The sequence below is a fragment of the Eulemur rufifrons genome, chromosome 8 (assembly GCF_041146395.1).
Source record: "Eulemur rufifrons isolate Redbay chromosome 8, OSU_ERuf_1, whole genome shotgun sequence".
In the NCBI taxonomy this organism is placed as follows: Eukaryota; Metazoa; Chordata; class Mammalia; order Primates; family Lemuridae; genus Eulemur; species Eulemur rufifrons.
The window spans coordinates 95,196,788-95,214,593 of NC_090990.1; the positions used below are offsets into that span (position 1 = coordinate 95,196,788).

The 17,806-nt window shown below is 54.0% G+C and overlaps 1 protein-coding gene across 1 annotated transcript; it reads left to right on the top strand.

Moving 5' to 3' along the window:
- Positions 1-574: 574 nt before the first annotated feature.
- On the top strand, positions 575-16,037 carry NECTIN4 (nectin cell adhesion molecule 4). The gene is made up of 9 exons (XM_069478465.1): positions 575-653; positions 9,620-9,979; positions 11,207-11,497; positions 12,535-12,655; positions 13,952-14,100; positions 14,346-14,502; positions 14,934-15,009; positions 15,399-15,473; positions 15,813-16,037. Exons 1-9 carry the CDS (start codon positions 575-577, stop codon positions 16,035-16,037), a joined length of 1,533 nt encoding a protein of 510 aa, XP_069334566.1.
- Positions 16,038-17,806: the final 1,769 nt, after the last annotated feature.

Consider the following 17,806-nt stretch of genomic DNA (forward strand, 5'->3'; position numbering starts at 1 on the left):
TCCACACACAGGGCCTTGCTCCTGTTGGCCTGGCTTGGCCTGGTGCTTCCCTCTTTGAGGCACCCTGGGCCTCCCTTTTGCCACCCTCGCCTCTCCCCTCATAGCCCCTTCCACACAAGTGCAGGTAAAGTCTGCAGCTGAGGATGGGACCCCACTGCCCGCACCCAGGCCCATCCCTCCTTCCCTCCCTCCCTGGCGCCCATTAGCTAGCCCAGGCCATGGGGGCGGTGGCTGCTGAGTCTCCGTGCCAGGCCCGCCCCCGGAGACGCACCTGTTCTGACCTGCTGAGCAGGTTCCCAGGTTTCTGCCGTCGTTGTTGGCCACGGCGTGGGAAGCAGCTCTGGGGGAGCTCCGAGCTCCCGATCACAGCTTTTTGGGGGTAGCTACGGCTGTGTGGGTAGAACAGGGTCGGGTCCCCGAGTGGAGACCCAGCTGGGATAGGCAGGTGCGTCAGTGCCTCGGGACTCCACAGCTTCCTGCCTTCTAGGTCGGTGCCTTATCCAGCTCTAGAGCCGGCTCCCAGGGAGAAGTCGGTGGAACTTCAGAAACGCCGGGCAGATCTGCCTTCCAACCAATGCCCCTGTCCCTGGGAGCCGAGATGTGGGGGCCTGAGGCCTGGTTGCTGCTGCTGCTGCTGCTGGCATCATTTCCAGGTAGGATTTGCCTGAGCCGTCAGGACCCTTGCTTCTGAGCCCGGCCTGGCACAGACACGCACACACAAACACACAGGCACACATGCATGCACAAACACAAATATTCTCTTTCCTTTGACTCTGAGCTGAGGAACTGATCTCTCTCTCCCACACCCAGCTGTCAGCAGTGCCCCCAGAAGAACCAGTGTAGCTATTCCCCTTCATGTCCCCTCCCACCCCCAGGCCAGGTCACTATGTCTGGGATCCTGACGACCTCTGCCAAAGCCTTGCCTATGCCCGAGCTGTCTCAGAGGAAATAGATACGGTGACTCAGTGCAGGTGGGCAGGGAGGTGGAATTTGTGAGGACCCTGTTCACCCCAGGGGTTCCCCGAGGCTCCTTGGCGTACCCCCGGGCTCCAGGACTGCTGCCTGGAACTAGGGCTGACTCAAGGCTGCGCTGGTCTCAGTAGTCATCAGGGTATAGGAAGCCTGATGCCCAGAGAATGGACAGGGCATTTCTATCCTCTTCTTTTCTGTCCATGATGTTCTAGAGTGCCAGGGCCCGGGCACCTGTTGGGGCCTATAGGAGAGCTGAGAACTCCTCTCCCTCTGGCCCTCTCTTTCCCTGGGCACAGCTGTAGGTGCCAGGGTGGTAATAAGGGGATTCAGATGAGTAGAGTCTTGGGTAGGATACCTTCTAATAGGGTGTGGTCCCCTTTTGTTCACCTCCTGTCCCCCCATTTTCTCAACTAGATACTTTGTATTACTCTTCACCTCCTGCCTGTCTAATGTATGCAGAGCAGATACAAATTATAGTTTATAATCTTCAGAGTGGGAAAGAGGGAGAGAGAGTAAGAGAGAGAGAGAGTGTGTGTGTGCACGCACAGTGAGACTGTGATGGGATTCCATAGGCTGTTCCCAGGGTAATGAGTAACTGAGAAACCTTTCTCTTTGGAAAGATGGGGCCCTATTCAGACAGGATAGTTTGATTCTCAGCCCCAGGAGCAGTAGCAAGGGAGCCTCAGTCGTCCAGCAGGACGTGGCAGTGATTCCTCCACCCCATCCCCAGCTGAAGCTCTATGGAAGAGAACAAGGCCTAGCTGTGTAGATTGGTGAGGGTGGGGGCTGCTCCCACTCTGATATTGTCATGGAAGGGTCACTGGCCCAGCCGCCAGTCACAGGACACTGAGCTCCTACCCCTGCCATCCCCCCACCTCCAGCCCCATGTCTTAATTCCCATCTTCCCGACAACCCTTCTCATTTGCTTAGGCCAAGGGTGGCGCCTGCTTGCTGGGGTCAGGGAACCCCGAAGTCACTTTCCTGTAGGATCTATCCACACCTAAAGAGTGGAGTCATGCGGTCTCAGGACTTGGAAGGGATCAAAGAAAGCACCACTCCACCTCTCTCATTTTACAGATGGGAAATTGAGAGAAACAGATAGGCAAGTGAGATCTGCAAGATTACTCAGTGTTAGAAGCATAACCAGGGTTAGTGTCTCGGTCTCCTGACTCCTAGTTCATTACAGAATAGTACATTTGAGTGCACACTGGGTACAGCCAGAGTACTAGATGCTGGAGATGTAATGGTAAGACATGGTTCCTGCCTTCCTTTTCCATGATGCAAAACTGTTCTTTCTAAGAGAAGCCCAGGGAAGGGGAATGGAGACTCCCTTCTAGTTAGGAAACTACCCCCGGCCTCAGCCAGTGCCTGATTAGGAGGTGCTGCGGTAAGGGAGGGAGCTTGGCTCCCAGATTGCTAGGAGGAGACCACTCCGCTGCTGCCGCCGCCCCGCCACAAGCCTCCACAGAGCTGGAGGTTGCTCTGAAGGCTGAAGACTCAGGCCCCAGGTTCCTAGCCTGAGGATTAGATGGTCCCACCTCCACTGCCACCCCCATTCCGCTCCTCTGTGTATAGGTATCTCCTTAATGGCCCCCCCAAAACTGGACTGTTTCATGTTTCTGAAAAATCCTTGCACTGGGAGGTCAGAGCCTTGGGTCCACACCCCGTTTTTGGTATTTATTTGTTTGATGGCCTTGGGCAACTAAGAAACTAGACTTCAGTGGACCAAAGCTAGGACCAGATGATCTCTGTGGACCATCCAGCTCTGAAATACTATGACTCTGAATACTATGAAATACTATGAAATACTATGATTGTCCAGGCCCTAGCTGAAGCGAGATGCTGGGTGTTGGAAGAGTCACTCAGTCTGGCTGCAGAGATAGAAGGGGAAGGGTCCTGGCCCCATCTCTCAGAGGGGACCAGAGTACCTTTTCCCAGGATACTGCCTTCCTGGCCCCACTGCGAATTCACCTCCCCACCCCAAACCCCCCACCCCAAACTCCTGCGCCATTAGAGCGCTGAGCCCCAGGGCCCTGCCCCACCCCTGACAGGGAGAGGAGCCCAGGCTTGGGAGGTGCCTGACACCACAGCTCTTTGTTTCTCCTTAATGGGATGAGTTTCCGGGTGAGGTCCTCTCCCTTCTCCCTCCCCCATCTCCTGTCCTGAGGCTCAGGGGCCCAAATCTACACAAGCCCCCCCCACCACACACACACACACCAGGATTCCAGTCCCTAGCTCTTTGGGCCCTGCAGGCCCTGCAAGACCAGAGGGTGAGTGGTTCTCTGAATTCCAGGTCTGTCTTCTGAGGGCTAGGATCAGCTTCTGTCTGAGGTTAGTTTCCTAGAAAGGGAGGAGCCTATCCCTGCTTTTCTACTCCTATTTACAGAGGGGGGCAGGCCCTTTCCTGCAGGACCAACCCAAGCCCAGGGAAACCAGCAAAGGAGGTTAGCTTCCCCGCCCAAGGTGGCAGCGAGAGACTAGGAGAATCCCAGGGAAGCCCTGTGGCCCCGGTGACCTAGGTCCCACCCTAGTGTTTAAGGGGCTGGGCTAAGGAGACCCCAGCCACAGAGATGGAGGTAAGGAGCTTAGAGTTCACAATCCCATTGTGCATACCACAGCCTAAGGACCCTGGGGTCCTCCAGGCACAGTGAAAGTGGCTCAGCACCGAGAGGAGGAGCCTGGTGAGGAGAGAACACCTGGGTCTCCAGCCTCCAGAACTTGCCCTGGCACTGACCAAAGTCTAGACAGAGAGAAGTGATGGAGGTGATCTGGGGTCAGGAGGGAAGGGAGTGAAGAAACCTGGGGTCTGGATCTGGGAGCAGGATCTAAAATGAGGAGGTGAGGTTCAGTTGTCCACCCTGCCTCCTGGGGGGCCGCTGTGAAGAGGGCAGCTCTTTTGCTGGAACCAAGAACCTCTGGTCTCAGGAGCTTTTCCCATAGTTTTCTGGTCACCTCCCACCCCCTTCCCTCTAAAGTTGTTATGTCTTGAGAGCTGGGGTTGAGACTGTGATTTGGGGTGGGGCAGAGCTGGCCATAGTGGGTGGAGGGGCAGTATGGGGGAGGTAGGATCTCAGGAGTTTGGGAGAAGGCAAATTCTGGGTCTCCCACCCACAATGTGGCTGTTGTGGTGACTCAGCCGGGCTCAGACTCTGGCTCCGGGGGGTTTAGGGGACTTATCTGTGCTGGGAGCTGTGTCTGGGCCAGAGCCGGGGCTGCCTCAAGGCCTGTCCTCCCCCATTGTTCTCATCTCCCTTTGTGATTGGGGTGGCCCCCCTCCCCAGACACTAATCTGCAGGTGGGCACTTTGCCCGGGTTGGGGAACCTCTCACTAAGCTGGGGGGCTTAGGACGACGGGGGGTAAGTGAGGGAGGTGGATGAAGGTGGAGGGAGAATCTTCTTTCTGGTTTTTAAAATTCCTTAGTGCTCCTAGGCCAAGGTTATGGGGGAAAGAGTGGATGAAAAGGGGTTCGCTGGGTTGTGAACAACAGGTTGTGTCACCTGTCCTAGATGGGGAACTTCGCTGCTCCCCTCCCAGGTCCTTTCTTCTCCCAGACTTGCCCACAGACTCCCACTCTGCCTGGTGGAGGCTGTTGCAAGGGGAGGCAAGAGTTAACAAAGGAGAATGAGACCCTAGACAACCTGGACCCCTCCCCCTAGCCCCAGGCGGGATCCCCCCCCTTTCCCACAAACCCACACCAGACAACCTTACTCCAGGCCTGAGCCAGAGCTGGTTTTTCTGGTGGTGGCAGCAGCAGAGCCCTGACAGAGATTCCCAGGGAGAGGCCTTCTTGGGGGGCCAGAGGTGCTGGGGGGCCCAGGGGAGTGGGGGTGGTGGTGGTGAGAAGGGCAGGAGTCCCTTTAGTGGGAACCTGAGGAGCAAGGGCAGAGGGAGGTTTTGTTTTGTTCTGTTGGGGAGCCCTTGATGGCAATTTCCCATCACCTGGAGGGACAGTGACCTCATCTCTGGGTACCTCCACCTTGAGCCTGAGATGAATCTGCCCTCAAGTGTTGGGGTGAGGTGGGGAGAGATGCCGGGGGCGACATTCCAGACAGGATCCAGAGGCGAAGGCTCAGAGCCACGCACCACTGACCAAGGGCAGCTGAGACAAATAGAGATGTGGAAGCCAAGATAAACCAACATCAAAATATTTACTATGTGTGCAGGGTTCCCGAGACAAGAATGCAGGCCATGCACACAGAGGGTGAGGGACGCACATGGAACGCACACCAACACATAGCTCTTCCCTCTGGACACAGACAATTAGTGCTCATACTGCCCCAAAGATAAGACATGAACTCACATATGTGCCAAACACCCCCAAATTCAGGCAAGGAGGTAGCCTCGCACACGTGTGAACCAGCACTAAGATGGGTAGCCCCTCACCCAGAGATCCTCAGACATTGGAACACAAATGACTCATGCTTATTTCCTTCCTCCTTCTCACAGACCCACTTCTAGGACCCCCACATGGACCCCCATAAGTAAGGTGGAGAAAGGCCCCTCATAAATAAAAGATGCTTCCTCAAAGATGCTGTAAATGGCTGCCTATCTGCAGGTGCCACCTCAGTTTCCCCCCAAGATCAGAGGCCAGCTCTCAGAAAGGAAAGCTGGGACCCAGGCACAGGGTGGGGAGCAGCCAGCCAGCCAGCCCAAGCCAGGAATGGAGGGCCTGTCTGGGAGCGGGGCGGGGTACACAAAGGGCTGGGCTCCAAGGAGGCCCGTGGGGGCCTGGCCAGGGGTGGGGGAGGCCAAGGGCAGGGATCCCGTCTGGCCAGTTGGGCCTGTTCTCTCCCTTGCGCAAGGTGGTGGCAGCTGTGGCTAGGCTTGCTGCTGTGTAGCAGCTTCTGAGTCACCAAGGCTCCTGACCAGCGTCCTGGTGCTCCCTGGAGGAGGGGTGGGAGGGTCCGAGGGAGGAGTGCCCAACTATCCAGAGTCCACCAGCTTCAGCAAACAATTTGCAGCAGAAGGGTCTGTGGGCTTGGCTTGGCCTGGCTACCACATGCCCGCAGGGTGACCTCACCAGGGAGGCAGTGTGTCTCCTTCAGTCTGGTGACATCATCATGCTGACGCCAGGCTGGCACTGGGTGGGGGAGAGAAGGAGGAGACAGTCCTGGCCTGCCCTGGCCTGGCAGCCTGGGCTCCCAGGTCTGTTTAGCCAAGGACAGGGATTCTAGGGCCCCAGTTCTATTTTCTCTTCTCTTGCAGCCTAGAGGGCTGTGGGGAGGTACACAACTAGAGGAGGGTGTTGCCCCAGGCTGAGATGCTCCTACTAAATAGTGGGTTTAGCATAATGGGGGGCTATGGGGGACATGCAGAAGGGATGTTCCTGTTTTACTGGGTTCCTCATTCTGCAAAGCTTGGGCTTGTCCCTTTTGGGAGTGGGGATCTTGGACTCACAGGTAGAAAGGAACATGGAGGATTGGGATTCGGTACCCAATGCCCGCTGTGCCCTAAAGAGGTGTTTTTTGAGGGAAATATGGCTGACTGGTGGTGGGAAGGGGGCAGGTAGCTGGCAAGTATAGGAATAGAGATGGGAACTATGCCATCTGACATTGCCCGTAATCCTAGCACTCTGGAAGGCTGAGGCAGAAGGATTGCTTGAGCTCAGGAGTTCAAGACCAGCCTGAGCAAGAGCAAGACCCCATCTCTACAAAAAGTAGAAAAATTAGCCACGTGTGGTGGCACGTGCCTTTAGTCCCAGCTACTTGGGAAGCTGAGGCAGGAGGATCGCTTGAGCCCAGGAGTTGGAGGTTGCAAAGAGCTATTGTGATGCCACTGCACTCTACCTGGGATGACAGAGTGAGACTCTGTCTCAGGAAAAAAAAAAAAAAAGAAAGAAAGAAATAGTCTTTAGAAGGGTTTGAGTGTCCCAGTAGGGCAGGGCTTGGGATCCCTATGACCTGCACAGATGCTAATGTTTGAAGCAGAGAATGTGCTGGGGCTCCCCTACCCCAAGCCCACTCTTAGTCCTTCCTTGGCAGCTCTGCTCTCTCCAGTGCCAGAAGGAGGTGCCTGGGAGGGGTGCGGGTGTTTAGCTGGACTCCTAGGCTGGGCTGGGTGGGACCAACATCAGCTTAGGCAGGTCAGAGCCCTGGTATCTGGCCCTGCAGGTCTGTCCTGTCCCATCCAGGCCCTCCCAGCTCCCAATAGCATCCCCCCTCCCTCTACCCCTGCCAGCAGGGCCACAGGACCCCCTTCCTCTGCCCCATGCTCTCCCTCACTGGAACTTTCTGGTCCACTCCAGTGAAACTTCACTTCCTCTCTCCATACCTCCCTCCCCTCCATCCTGCCTTCCTTCCTCTGTCCAGTCTGGAGGTGCCCCCTTTGGCAGTGAACCCAACGAGCCAGCAGATCCTGCCTCCACCCCAAGATTGCCATGTCAATGCCCTCCCTGCCCAGTCCAACCAAGGACTGCTCGCTCCTCCTCATTCTACTCTTTCCTTCTTCTGCCTGATTCTCTCATTCATTCACCCATTCATTCATTTGGTCAGTCAATAAATGTTAATTGAGCACCAACTATGTGCCAGGAATGGAGACCACATACCACTGAGCACTAAATCAGAAACCACAGTTACTGAGACTCAGTTTCTATTCTTGAGCTCAGTCTGGTAATGGAAGCAGGCAAGGAAATAGCAAATACAAACTGTGGGGTAAAGTGCTACGGTAGGGGCGAAGGCAGGGTGCTGGCAAGTACAGAGGAAGGGCACCTAATGCTGCCTGAGGTTGGGGTGGGAAGGGAGGGCTCCGGGAGGAAGCGATGCCTAAGCAGAGTCTTCTAGGGTGAGTAGGAGTTACCCAGACAGTGATGAGTAGGAGCTCCAGACACAGGGAGGAGGGCATTCCAGGCAGAGAGTACGACATGAGCAAAGGTGAAGAACAACACCAGGGTGTGTGAAGTGCTGGGCAGAGGCAGGGACTGCACACTGTTGGGAGTGCTGGGGTACACATTCCAAGGCAAGGAGCTCTTGCCATCCCAGAGCGCCCTTCCACTCTGCTCCAGGTCTCAATCCCTGTATTTCACTTTTTATTCCATGACTCTAAATTTATTTCTACCCAATCATGAGTTTCCTCAGGCCCTGCCTCCCTCATAAGTTACTCATCCTGGAAATTTAGGAGCTGAGTTTGAGTCTTTTCTCTCCTTCATCTCTCTTTCTGGTCAGTGAGCAAATCCCTGTCAAATTTCCCCCAGGAACTGTCTTCTCCTCTCCACTGGGGCACCGCTGTGCCAGGGCTGCAGCCACAGCCTCCTAGGGAATGTTGGTCTTCAGTCTCCCCACTTTCTAGTCAGACTGCACATCACCACTCGCCTCACGACACTCCCTGGCTAAGGAAGCTTCCGTGACTCCCTGTTTCCTCTTGACCAAGTCTGACCAGGTTCCTTTGCCTGGCATGGAAGGGCCTGGGTGATCTGGCCCCCCCATACCCCAACCATACTTTCCAGTCCTGCTCAATGCACACACCCTGCCTCAGGTCAGTCCGCTCCTCTCTGCTTCCTGAACCAGTCAGCCTCTCCACCTCCTCAGTGTTTGCTCACCTTGGTCCCTTACCTGGAATGCCTTTCTAGATCCTTCTCCCTCCTATTTCCTACCCAACTCATGTATGAGGCCCTCCCACATGACTTGGTCCCACAGAGACCACCCCGTCCCACAACTGGCCTGCCACACACCACTGAGCACTAAATCAGAAACCATCATCACATGTTTCCCTGTGTGTCTCCATATACATACTTATCTTGCTCCTGAACAGACCTCAGCTTCCATGAGGGCAGGGAACAGATCCTTATCTGCAAATAAGGTTATGTGATGGATAGCTCTAAATCCAGAATCCCCGAGTTCACCTCATCAATACTGAAAACACTAGTCCCTTGTCCCTGGTCCTTTGATTCTGGCTCAGTATTCTAATCCTGTCGCTGTGTGTCTGCCCTGACCTCATCTCTCTGAGCCTCTGACCTGGGCCATTTCTGTCTTCAGTGACTTGCTCATTCCTGCCTTCGAGCCTCGGTTCATGCCATTCCTCCCACATAGAATACCTCCTGTTCTCTGGGAATCCAGGTCTCTCATCTTCAAGCCATGAAAAGAATGTTCCAAAGGACCTATGGATGGACCCTTCCCACCCTACATGTCTCATCCCAGCCACCAATGGATTCTGGACCCTTGCGGTGGTTCCAGCCACGCTTCCTGAAAGCATTCATTTTTGCCCTGTTGGTAGATTGAGCCTCTCCTGAAAGTTTGTTCATGACTTTCCCTGTTTCTGTGTGCATAAAAATTCCATTTCCCTGATGACTGTGAACTCCCTGAGGACAGGGGGCTGTGTCTCTGGTCCTGTTATAGCCTCCCACTTTGCAATTGCTCAGGATACAATCTTAGTCTGCAAGAGGGTGTGAGTCTTCCATAAATCGTCTGTATGGCCTTAGGCAAACCACTTCCTCTCTCTGGGTCTCAGTTTCCTCATCTGTTAAATGGTGATAATAACGCCTACCTCTTGGGAATGTTTTGTGGCTCTAATGAGGTAATGAACTGAACGCGCTTTGCAAGCACAAAAGGCTGCAGGAGTTCCGGCTGCCTTTGCTGTCATTATCGTTATGACTGTGTTCCCCCGGCTCTGGCAGCGCCCCTAATCTTGGCTGCTTCTGTCTGCCCCCTGCAGGTCGGTGCCCCGCGGGTGAGCTGGAGACCTCGGAGGTGGTGACTGTGGTGCTGGGCCAGGATGCAAAGCTGCCCTGTTTCTACCGAGGGGACCCCGACGAGCAGGTGGGGCAGGTGGCATGGGCTCGGGTGGACGCGGGCGAGGGCACCCAGGAGCTGGCGCTGCTGCACTCCAAATACGGGCTACATGTGAGCTCTGCCTACGAGGGCCGCGTGGAACAGCCGCCGCCCCCACGGAACCCCCTGGACGGCTCAGTGCTCCTGCGCAACGCTGTGCAGGCAGATGAGGGAGAGTACGAGTGCCATGTCAGCACCTTCCCCGCCGGCAGCTTCCAGGCGCGGCTGCGGCTCCGAGTGCTGGGTAAGCGGGGCTGGCTGGGCATGGTCAGAGGCCCCCAAGCCAGGCGTCTCAGAGGGGAGAAGCTGGAGGCAGGGGGAAGCAGAGATGGATAGGTCAGGGGCAGAACAGAAATAAAAGGTGAGTCTTCTTATAGGGGTGAAGGACTTCATCTAGCCCGTCCTTCCTTGCACTCAATCCAGAAATTCTTTCCAAGTAACCCCCAAAGCTGGGGAAGAATCATTTATTAGGAAGTTCTTCCTTCCGATGACTTGAAATCTCCTCCTCTGTTACTTTTGCCCTGTGGAGCAATATGGCAAGGGCTTATTCTCTTTTCTGCACAACTGCTTCTCAGAGAGCTGAGATCCTTTGTCAGGCCCCACCTAAATCTACTCTTCTCCAAGCTAAACTTACTGGTTCCTGCCACAGTGCCACCAAAGACGCTGACTCAATGCTTCCCTCGACATCCTGGGCTCCATGATTTTTAAAACATGGGCCTGGGTGAGGACCCACAGACCAGCTTTGTGGCCATACCTGACCAGTGGGGCTAATACTGTCCTTGATCTGTATCTTTGGTGAATGTGGTCTGAGATCACAATCACCTTTTAAACCACCACTTTGCACTGCGGGAGCTTGGGGTCAACCCTGGACCTGTGGTCAAGTTAAGTCTTTTCCATTCTGTGCTTGGGCTGTTAATACTTTGAAGATGAAAATAAAAGCCTTTATAGTAAGTAGTTTCCCTTTATTCACATGGAAGTTAGTAACATCAGCCTTGGAGTAGAAAAACCTTAGTGTGAAGCTAGGCTTTGTCACTTAATAGCTGGAACAAGTCATTTAACCTCCCTGAGCTTCAGTTTCCTCACCTATAAAATAAGGATAATAATACCAACCTCACTGGCTGGTTGACAGAATTAAATGAGATAACATTTAAAAGTGTTTAGCATAATAGTTGGCATATAGTAAGGGCTTACTAAATGGTGGCCATTATTATTATAATTATTCTATAGATGATATCTGGTTAGTTTTTAAATTACTCCATTATTTTTATTTAAACAAATGACCCATGTTCACTGTAAAAAACTCAAACAACGAAGAAAGATACAAAGTCACCTGAAATTCTACTACTCATCTGGCATCTTGGTGAAATAAGAGAAGGACAGTTTGCACTTGTGCAAGATTGAACCGGGATGGGGTGGGGCCTCCAGCGAGGGGTTGTGCAGACCTGTGACTCCTGCCTTCCCCCATCTGCAGTGCCTCCCCTGCCTTCACTGAATCCTGGTCCAGCACTAGAAGAGGGCCAGGGCCTGACGCTGGCAGCCTCCTGCACAGCCGAGGGCAGCCCAGCCCCCAGTGTGACCTGGGACACAGAGGTCAAAGGCACAACCTCCAGCCGCTCCTTCAAGTATTCCCGCTCTGCTGCTGTGACTTCAGAGTTCCACCTGGTGCCTAGCCGCAGCATGAATGGACAGCCACTTACTTGCGTGGTGTCCCACCCTGGCCTGCTCCAGGACCAAAGGATCACCCACATCCTCCATGTGGCCTGTAAGTACTTGGATGATTGAGTAGGGAGGCCCTCTGGGTTGTGAGAGGATTGTGAGACACTGTGAGGCCCTGAGCCACACCAGACTGGCCAGCCTGGGTCCTGGAGCCTACAGTGTGTGAGAGAGCACTAGTCCAAAGGTAGAAGACCTGAAGACGGATCTCAGATGACCTTGGCAAATCACTTAGACCTCTCTGAGCTTTGGTGCCCTTATCTTTACAAAAGAGATTGCCTTGCTTCCCAGGGTTGTTGAGAGAATCAATTATAAACATGGAGTTCAAAGCACTTTGTAAAATTATAGTTTGAGGTTTGGAGACAGATAGACTTAGGAAAAGCCCTAGTTCTTCTATTTACCAGCTGTTATTTAATCTTGTTGGGCTTCACTTCCTTCATCAGCAAAATGAGTCTAATTATACCAAATTTACAGGGTTTGATGAGAATTAGAAACCGTGAATGCAAAGTAACTTGCACAGTGCTTACTGTACAGTGCATTGAAGGCTCTCGGTAAATGGTAGATATTGTTTTCCCAGAATCAGATTTCGAGCCTCTGGGGGGATAAGATTATTCTCAGCATTTTGTACAAAGTAGGTTGGTTGTCAAGTGCGTTGGTGGTATAGCGGTGAGCATAGCTGCCTTCTAAAGCAGGTTGTCAACAAATGTTTGTTAAAGAAATGAATGAACTAATAGGATTATTAAGCCTTTGAAGAATCAGGCAGCACTTATGGAGCACCTGTTCTGTGACTAGCACTATGCTAGGCACCACAGGACATCCAGAAAAAGTGTGACATGTCATTACCCTGAGGGGCTTAAGGGCTCACGGCACAGGTAAACCAACGCAGGCTCTAAGCTTAGGGAGGGGAAGGAACTGTGTGGCCAGGAGCAAGGTGGGGCTGAGCTAGGTCTGGCAGCAGATGACTAGGATGGAGGAAGGCAGGGGGAGGCTATTCCAGGCAGGGTGGGGCAGGGGTGATGTCCCTTCGAGGTACCACACAATCAAAGGCATCATTCCCATTCTTTCTCCTCCCACCTCCCATTCTAGTCCTTGCCGAGGCCTCTGTGAGGGGCCTTGAAGACCAAAAGCTGTGGCAAGTTGGCAGAGAAGGAGCAATGCTCAAGTGCCTGAGTGAAGGGCAGCCCCCTCCCTCGTACAACTGGACACGGTGAGGGCCTGGGCCTGAGGGAGGGCCCAGCGTGGGACTTGGTTCCTTCCTTCTCAAGGCCAGGGTGTGCTAATCAGGGGCTGGAACAATATATTCTGAACCCCAGATAAATCAGGGTACATGGTCAGACCAATACATGAATATGCACAGTCACCAAACATTATTATTGGCTTCCCCAGGGAATCTAGGACACGTGGTCATTGGCAGGGAGTAAATTGATAAGCCCTTAGATTATTTTTGTGACTTTTCTTGGATGGAGGGAGAGAGTCTCACTCTATCACCTTGGGTAGAGTGCAGTGGTGTCATCATAGCTCACTGAAACCTCAAACTCCTGGGCTCAATGATACTCCTGCCTCAGCCTCCTGAGTAGCTGGGACTATAGGCGTGTACCACCACGCCCAGCTAATTTTTTCTATTTTTTTTTTTTTTTTTTTGGTAGAGAAAGGGTCTTGCTCTTGCTCAGGCTGGTCTTGAACTCCTGACCTCAAGCAATCCTCCTGCCTCAGCCTCCCAGAGTGCTAGGATTACAGGCATGAGCCACCATGTCCAGCTTTTTTCTAGCTTTTAAATTGTGGAATGTAACACAGCATTTCAATATTAATATTTTATATATTTATGTGAGTGCATAAAGAGCCTAAGACAAAAAGACACAGCTGAATCTTTTTGTAACTATTACTAAACCAACACTACTGTAAATACCACAATGTTGCCAGCACCTTGAAAATATCCATCTACCTCCGCCAGTTCCCTCAAGGACTCTTTGGCTTTTTTCCCAGGGTTTGAGATGTCCAGAGAATTGGGGAGGGGTCAGGTACACATGTATGTGAGTGTATGACAAGCATGTTCTCACTCATGCGCATATGAGCGATGCATGTGGCCTTGTGCCTGGAGCTATGTTCATGTACCCGGCCATGCAACATCACAGGTGTTGGAGCATGCAGTCACATTGTCCAATTACCTCTGAGCCCAGCTAGGAGTGGAGTGTCCTGTTGTGTGGACTTTATAACATGTGTACCTGGTACCCAGTGCTGGATGACGTGATGCCTGTGGGAACATGTGGGATGGCACACATGTGGATCTTCCCGAGTGTGTGTGTGGGGTGCCCGGGTCAGGCTGCGCAGCAAGGAGAAGGGACCTCTGCCTGGACCTGCCTAGGGGAGGGAGGGGCACCGTGGGAACAGCCGGCAGCTCTGGGTGACGTCATGGGGGAGAGGGGTGGAGAGCTGCCCGGGCACGTTGGGTAGTGGCAGCCTCAGCCCTCCTCAGCCAGCACCCTTAAGCTTCTCTGTCCTCCAGGCTGGACGGGCCTCTGCCCAGTGGGGTACGAGTGGAAGGGGACACTCTGGGCTTTCCCCGGCTGACCACTGAGCACAGTGGCATCTACGTTTGCCATGTCAGCAATGAGCTCTCCTCGAGGGATTCTCAGGTCACTGTGGATGTTCTTGGTAAGCACAGGGGGCAGAGACAAGGGACCTGGGCTGAAGGCCTGGTGGGGGCACCAGGAAGCAAGACAAAGAGAGTGAATTGGGAAAGCATGTATTTGGAGGAGGCTGGACTGTGTGTATTTTGCAGAGAGTCAAGCTGCGGGGGTGGTTTTGGATATGTTTTGTCAGCAGTGGCGGGGGACTGTGTGTTCTGGGGTGGGTCATGGTCTGGACATCCCCCTCAGTCAGTGGTCTGTCTCCAGCAGACCCTCAGGAGGACACAGGGAAGCAGGTGGACCTAGTGTCGGCCTCGGTGGTGGTGGTGGGTGTGATCGCCGCACTCTTGTTCTGTCTTCTGGTGGTGGTGGTGGTGCTCATGTCCCGATATCATCGGCGCAAAGCCCAGCAGATGACCCAGAAATAGTGAGTATTGGCCGCTCCCAGGTGGGTAGAACTAAGCTGGGAACAAAGAAGAGGCAAGCAGGAGGTGGGCCAGGTCGGAAGAGAGGAGACTGGGTGGCCTGACAGCTGGGGGGCTTGTGGACTAGAGGTGGGCAGGGTCTCTTGGGAAGTGAGGAGGAACTTGGGGTCTGAAGCACAGCTGGATGAGGGGGGTCCTGCTGCCTGAGTGAGGATCAGATCCAAATGCCAGGGTATCACCAAGTATGTGCACATGTGCACGGCACACATACGCTCTTCAGCCACACTGCCACCCGCAGCCACACACTCAGGCTTGCAGGGCTGGCACGGCACCCACACCCTCCAGCCCTGTCTCACATAGGCTCAGCCAGGGTAGGCTCACCCCGGGAGGCTGCCACTACCCTCAGCTTCTGACAACGGAGTGTCTTTCCCAGTGAGGAGGAGCTGACCCTGACCAGGGAGAACTCTATCCGGAGGCTGCATTCCCATCACACGGACCCCAGGAGCCAAGTATGTGCTAACGCTGGGTGCACGCATGGAGTGTGGCTACACTGGGGTCTGCTTGTGCCTGGGCCCCTCTGCAGAGTGGGAGCACAGCCCTCTGCCGGGTCTGACCCTGACTCGGAGCTGGGCTGGGGGCAGAATTGAGGGGGCGTAGCTGCTGTGGGTCTGCTAGGGCTGCTCCAGAAGGCCCATCAGCACTGGCCTAGGGGCTGCTCTGGGAAGCCACTATCAGCACTGGTTCCAGGTGGGTGTGGGTTGGCGGCAGGGGAATGAGGATGTTTGTGTCAAGGAGAAAATGGAACGGCGATTAGGGAGGAGGCTGGTGGAGGACAAGAGGGGAAGACTGAGGAAGCTGAGCTCTGTTCTAACTCCTCCCCCATGTCTGGGCCCTGCAGCCGGAGGAGAGTGTAGGGCTGAGAGCCGAGGGCCACCCTGATAGTCTCAAGGACAACAGTAGCTGCTCTGTGATGGTGAGGCCCCCGGCCCCACCGGTGTCCCCACCACTCTCCTCAGGCCCCTCTCCTGGTCCCAGACGTGATGCACCATCAGTCCCCTTACCAGTCCCTCTGGCTGCAGCCCTGGCTCACCTGGCCCAAGACCGCATCTCTGCTATGCCTTTGTTCTCCCACCTTCCCCTCCCCATGCCTGACACTTGGTCCTGGCCCCTGATCTCTGAGCCCCTACGCCTCAGAGAAAACCATTCCCCTGGCTTGCGCCTGACCTCTGAGCCCACTGTGACCCAACCATGGCCCACTATGTCTGGCTGTCCCGGCCCGCTTCCTGACGTGCCCTCTTGCCCTTACCTGCAGAGTGAAGAGCCAGAGGGCCGCAGTTACTCCACGCTGACCACAGTGAGGGAGATCGAAACACAGACTGAACTGCTGTCACCAGGCTCTGGGCGGGCAGAGGAGGAGGAAGATCGGGATGAAGGCATCAAGCAGGCCATGAACCATTTTGTCCAGGAGAATGGGACCCTGCGGGCCAAGCCCACGGGCAACGGCATCTACATCAATGGGCGGGGGCACCTGGTCTGACCCAGGCCTGCCTCCCTCCCTTAGGCCTGGCTCCTTCTGCTGACACAGGGGATTTCAGTTCATCTTGGGGGCCTCCTTAAAAGACCCCATTTCTTGAAGAAGATGCTCCCCACCCCACTGACTGCTCGACCTTTTCCTCCAACCCTTCTGTTCCTCGGGAGGGCTCCACTGATTGAGTCCCTCCCACCGAGTGTGCAGGTCACTGTGTGTGTGCATTTGTGCTTGTGTGAGTTTCATCAACTGTGTGTGCATGGAGGGACGGCTGTGTCTGTGGCGTGTGTCCTGCTGTCATGTCAGAGTCCAAGTGAAACACAGTGTGCGTGCCATGGGTTTGGTTTGCATGTTGCGTGGCTGTGTGTGACCTCTGCCTGTAAAGGCAGGCATTTTCCTCAGACCCCAGAGCAGTATTAATGATGCAGAGGTTGGAGGTGAGAGGTGGAGACTGTGGGTCAGATCCAGATATGCGGGCATAGCTGGAGCTGGAATCTGGCCTCTGGAGGGGGCAGCACGTCCCCTGCCACTGGGAGCCGTCAGGACGAGGACGAGCGTGAAGCAGCCCGCCCAGGGGTCTGCCAGAGGCTTGAACTGTTACGGAAGAGGTCCTCTGCCCTCTGGTGGCCCCTGGGCCTGCTGCATGTACATATTTTCTGTAAATAAACCTGCACAGGGGAATGTCTTTGAGAAATACTGCTCTGAATCCTTTAACAAGAGGAAAAACTTTTAAAATAGCTTTTGATTTATGTAATGCTTGTCCCTGGGATTGCTTAAAGTGAGGCTAGACCTCACTCAGACCCCACCCCAGGGGGTTAATTCCTGTGGTTCTGAAAGGCATCTTCATCTAGTCAGCCCCTTGGGAGGGAGCCTGAGAGCTGGTGGAGTCTGGTCACTGGCTAAGGGAGGACAAGGGAGGGTCCTTGACCCTAGTGGCCCCCCAACTCTCCCCTAGCCTTGTCTCTTTTTTCAGTTGTTTGTGGTCCCTTGGGGAGTTGCTGAGACTTGGTGGTAAGGGCTCCTGGTTCAAGGGTGGTGTAGGGGAGAGAGAGTAGTGATTATAGACCGAGGGAGGGTGGGAGTTCAGGTGAGGTGAAGGAGGTGCTGAGGGTGAGAATGTTGCCTTTTCCCGCAGGGGTTTCTGGGTCACTAATTCAAGGCTCTTCAAACGGTTTCTCTGCGTGGGGGCCTGGGGTTAGATGAGGTTTATTTTTACCTAGCCCAGCCAACACACTCAGCCAGAATACCTAGATTTAGTACCTAAACCCTTCTTGCCCTGAAATCTGCTGGATTTCCGAATTAAAGGAGAGCCTCCTGACCCCTGTTCCTCAGCCAGCCCAGGACTTTGAAAGTGGAGTCTGAAGATCTAAGATCCTAATATGTACATTTTGTGTAAATATGTGCATATTTGTACATAAAATGATATTCTGTTTTTAAATAAACAGGTAAACTTGTTCTGTGTGGTTCCTGTCTTGCCCCTTGAACTGTGTGAGCCCTGAATTCCATAATTGCTGTCTCAGTACCATCCTTCTTACAGTCCCGAGTAGGGAGGAGTTAGGATGCCTGTCGCTGGGAGGGAAAGGTGAAAGAACTGGCCTCCACAAGACCTTTAGCCATCTCCGAGAGTCCCCACGTAGGACAGTGGAGCTAGGAACTCATTCTAGGATAGCCAATGCTTTAGTTTGCAAAGTATTTTAGATTCTTTATTTTACTGGAGACTCACAATAACAGCTGTGTGAAATACCCTTTTTACAGAAAAAGCAACTGAAACTCAAGTT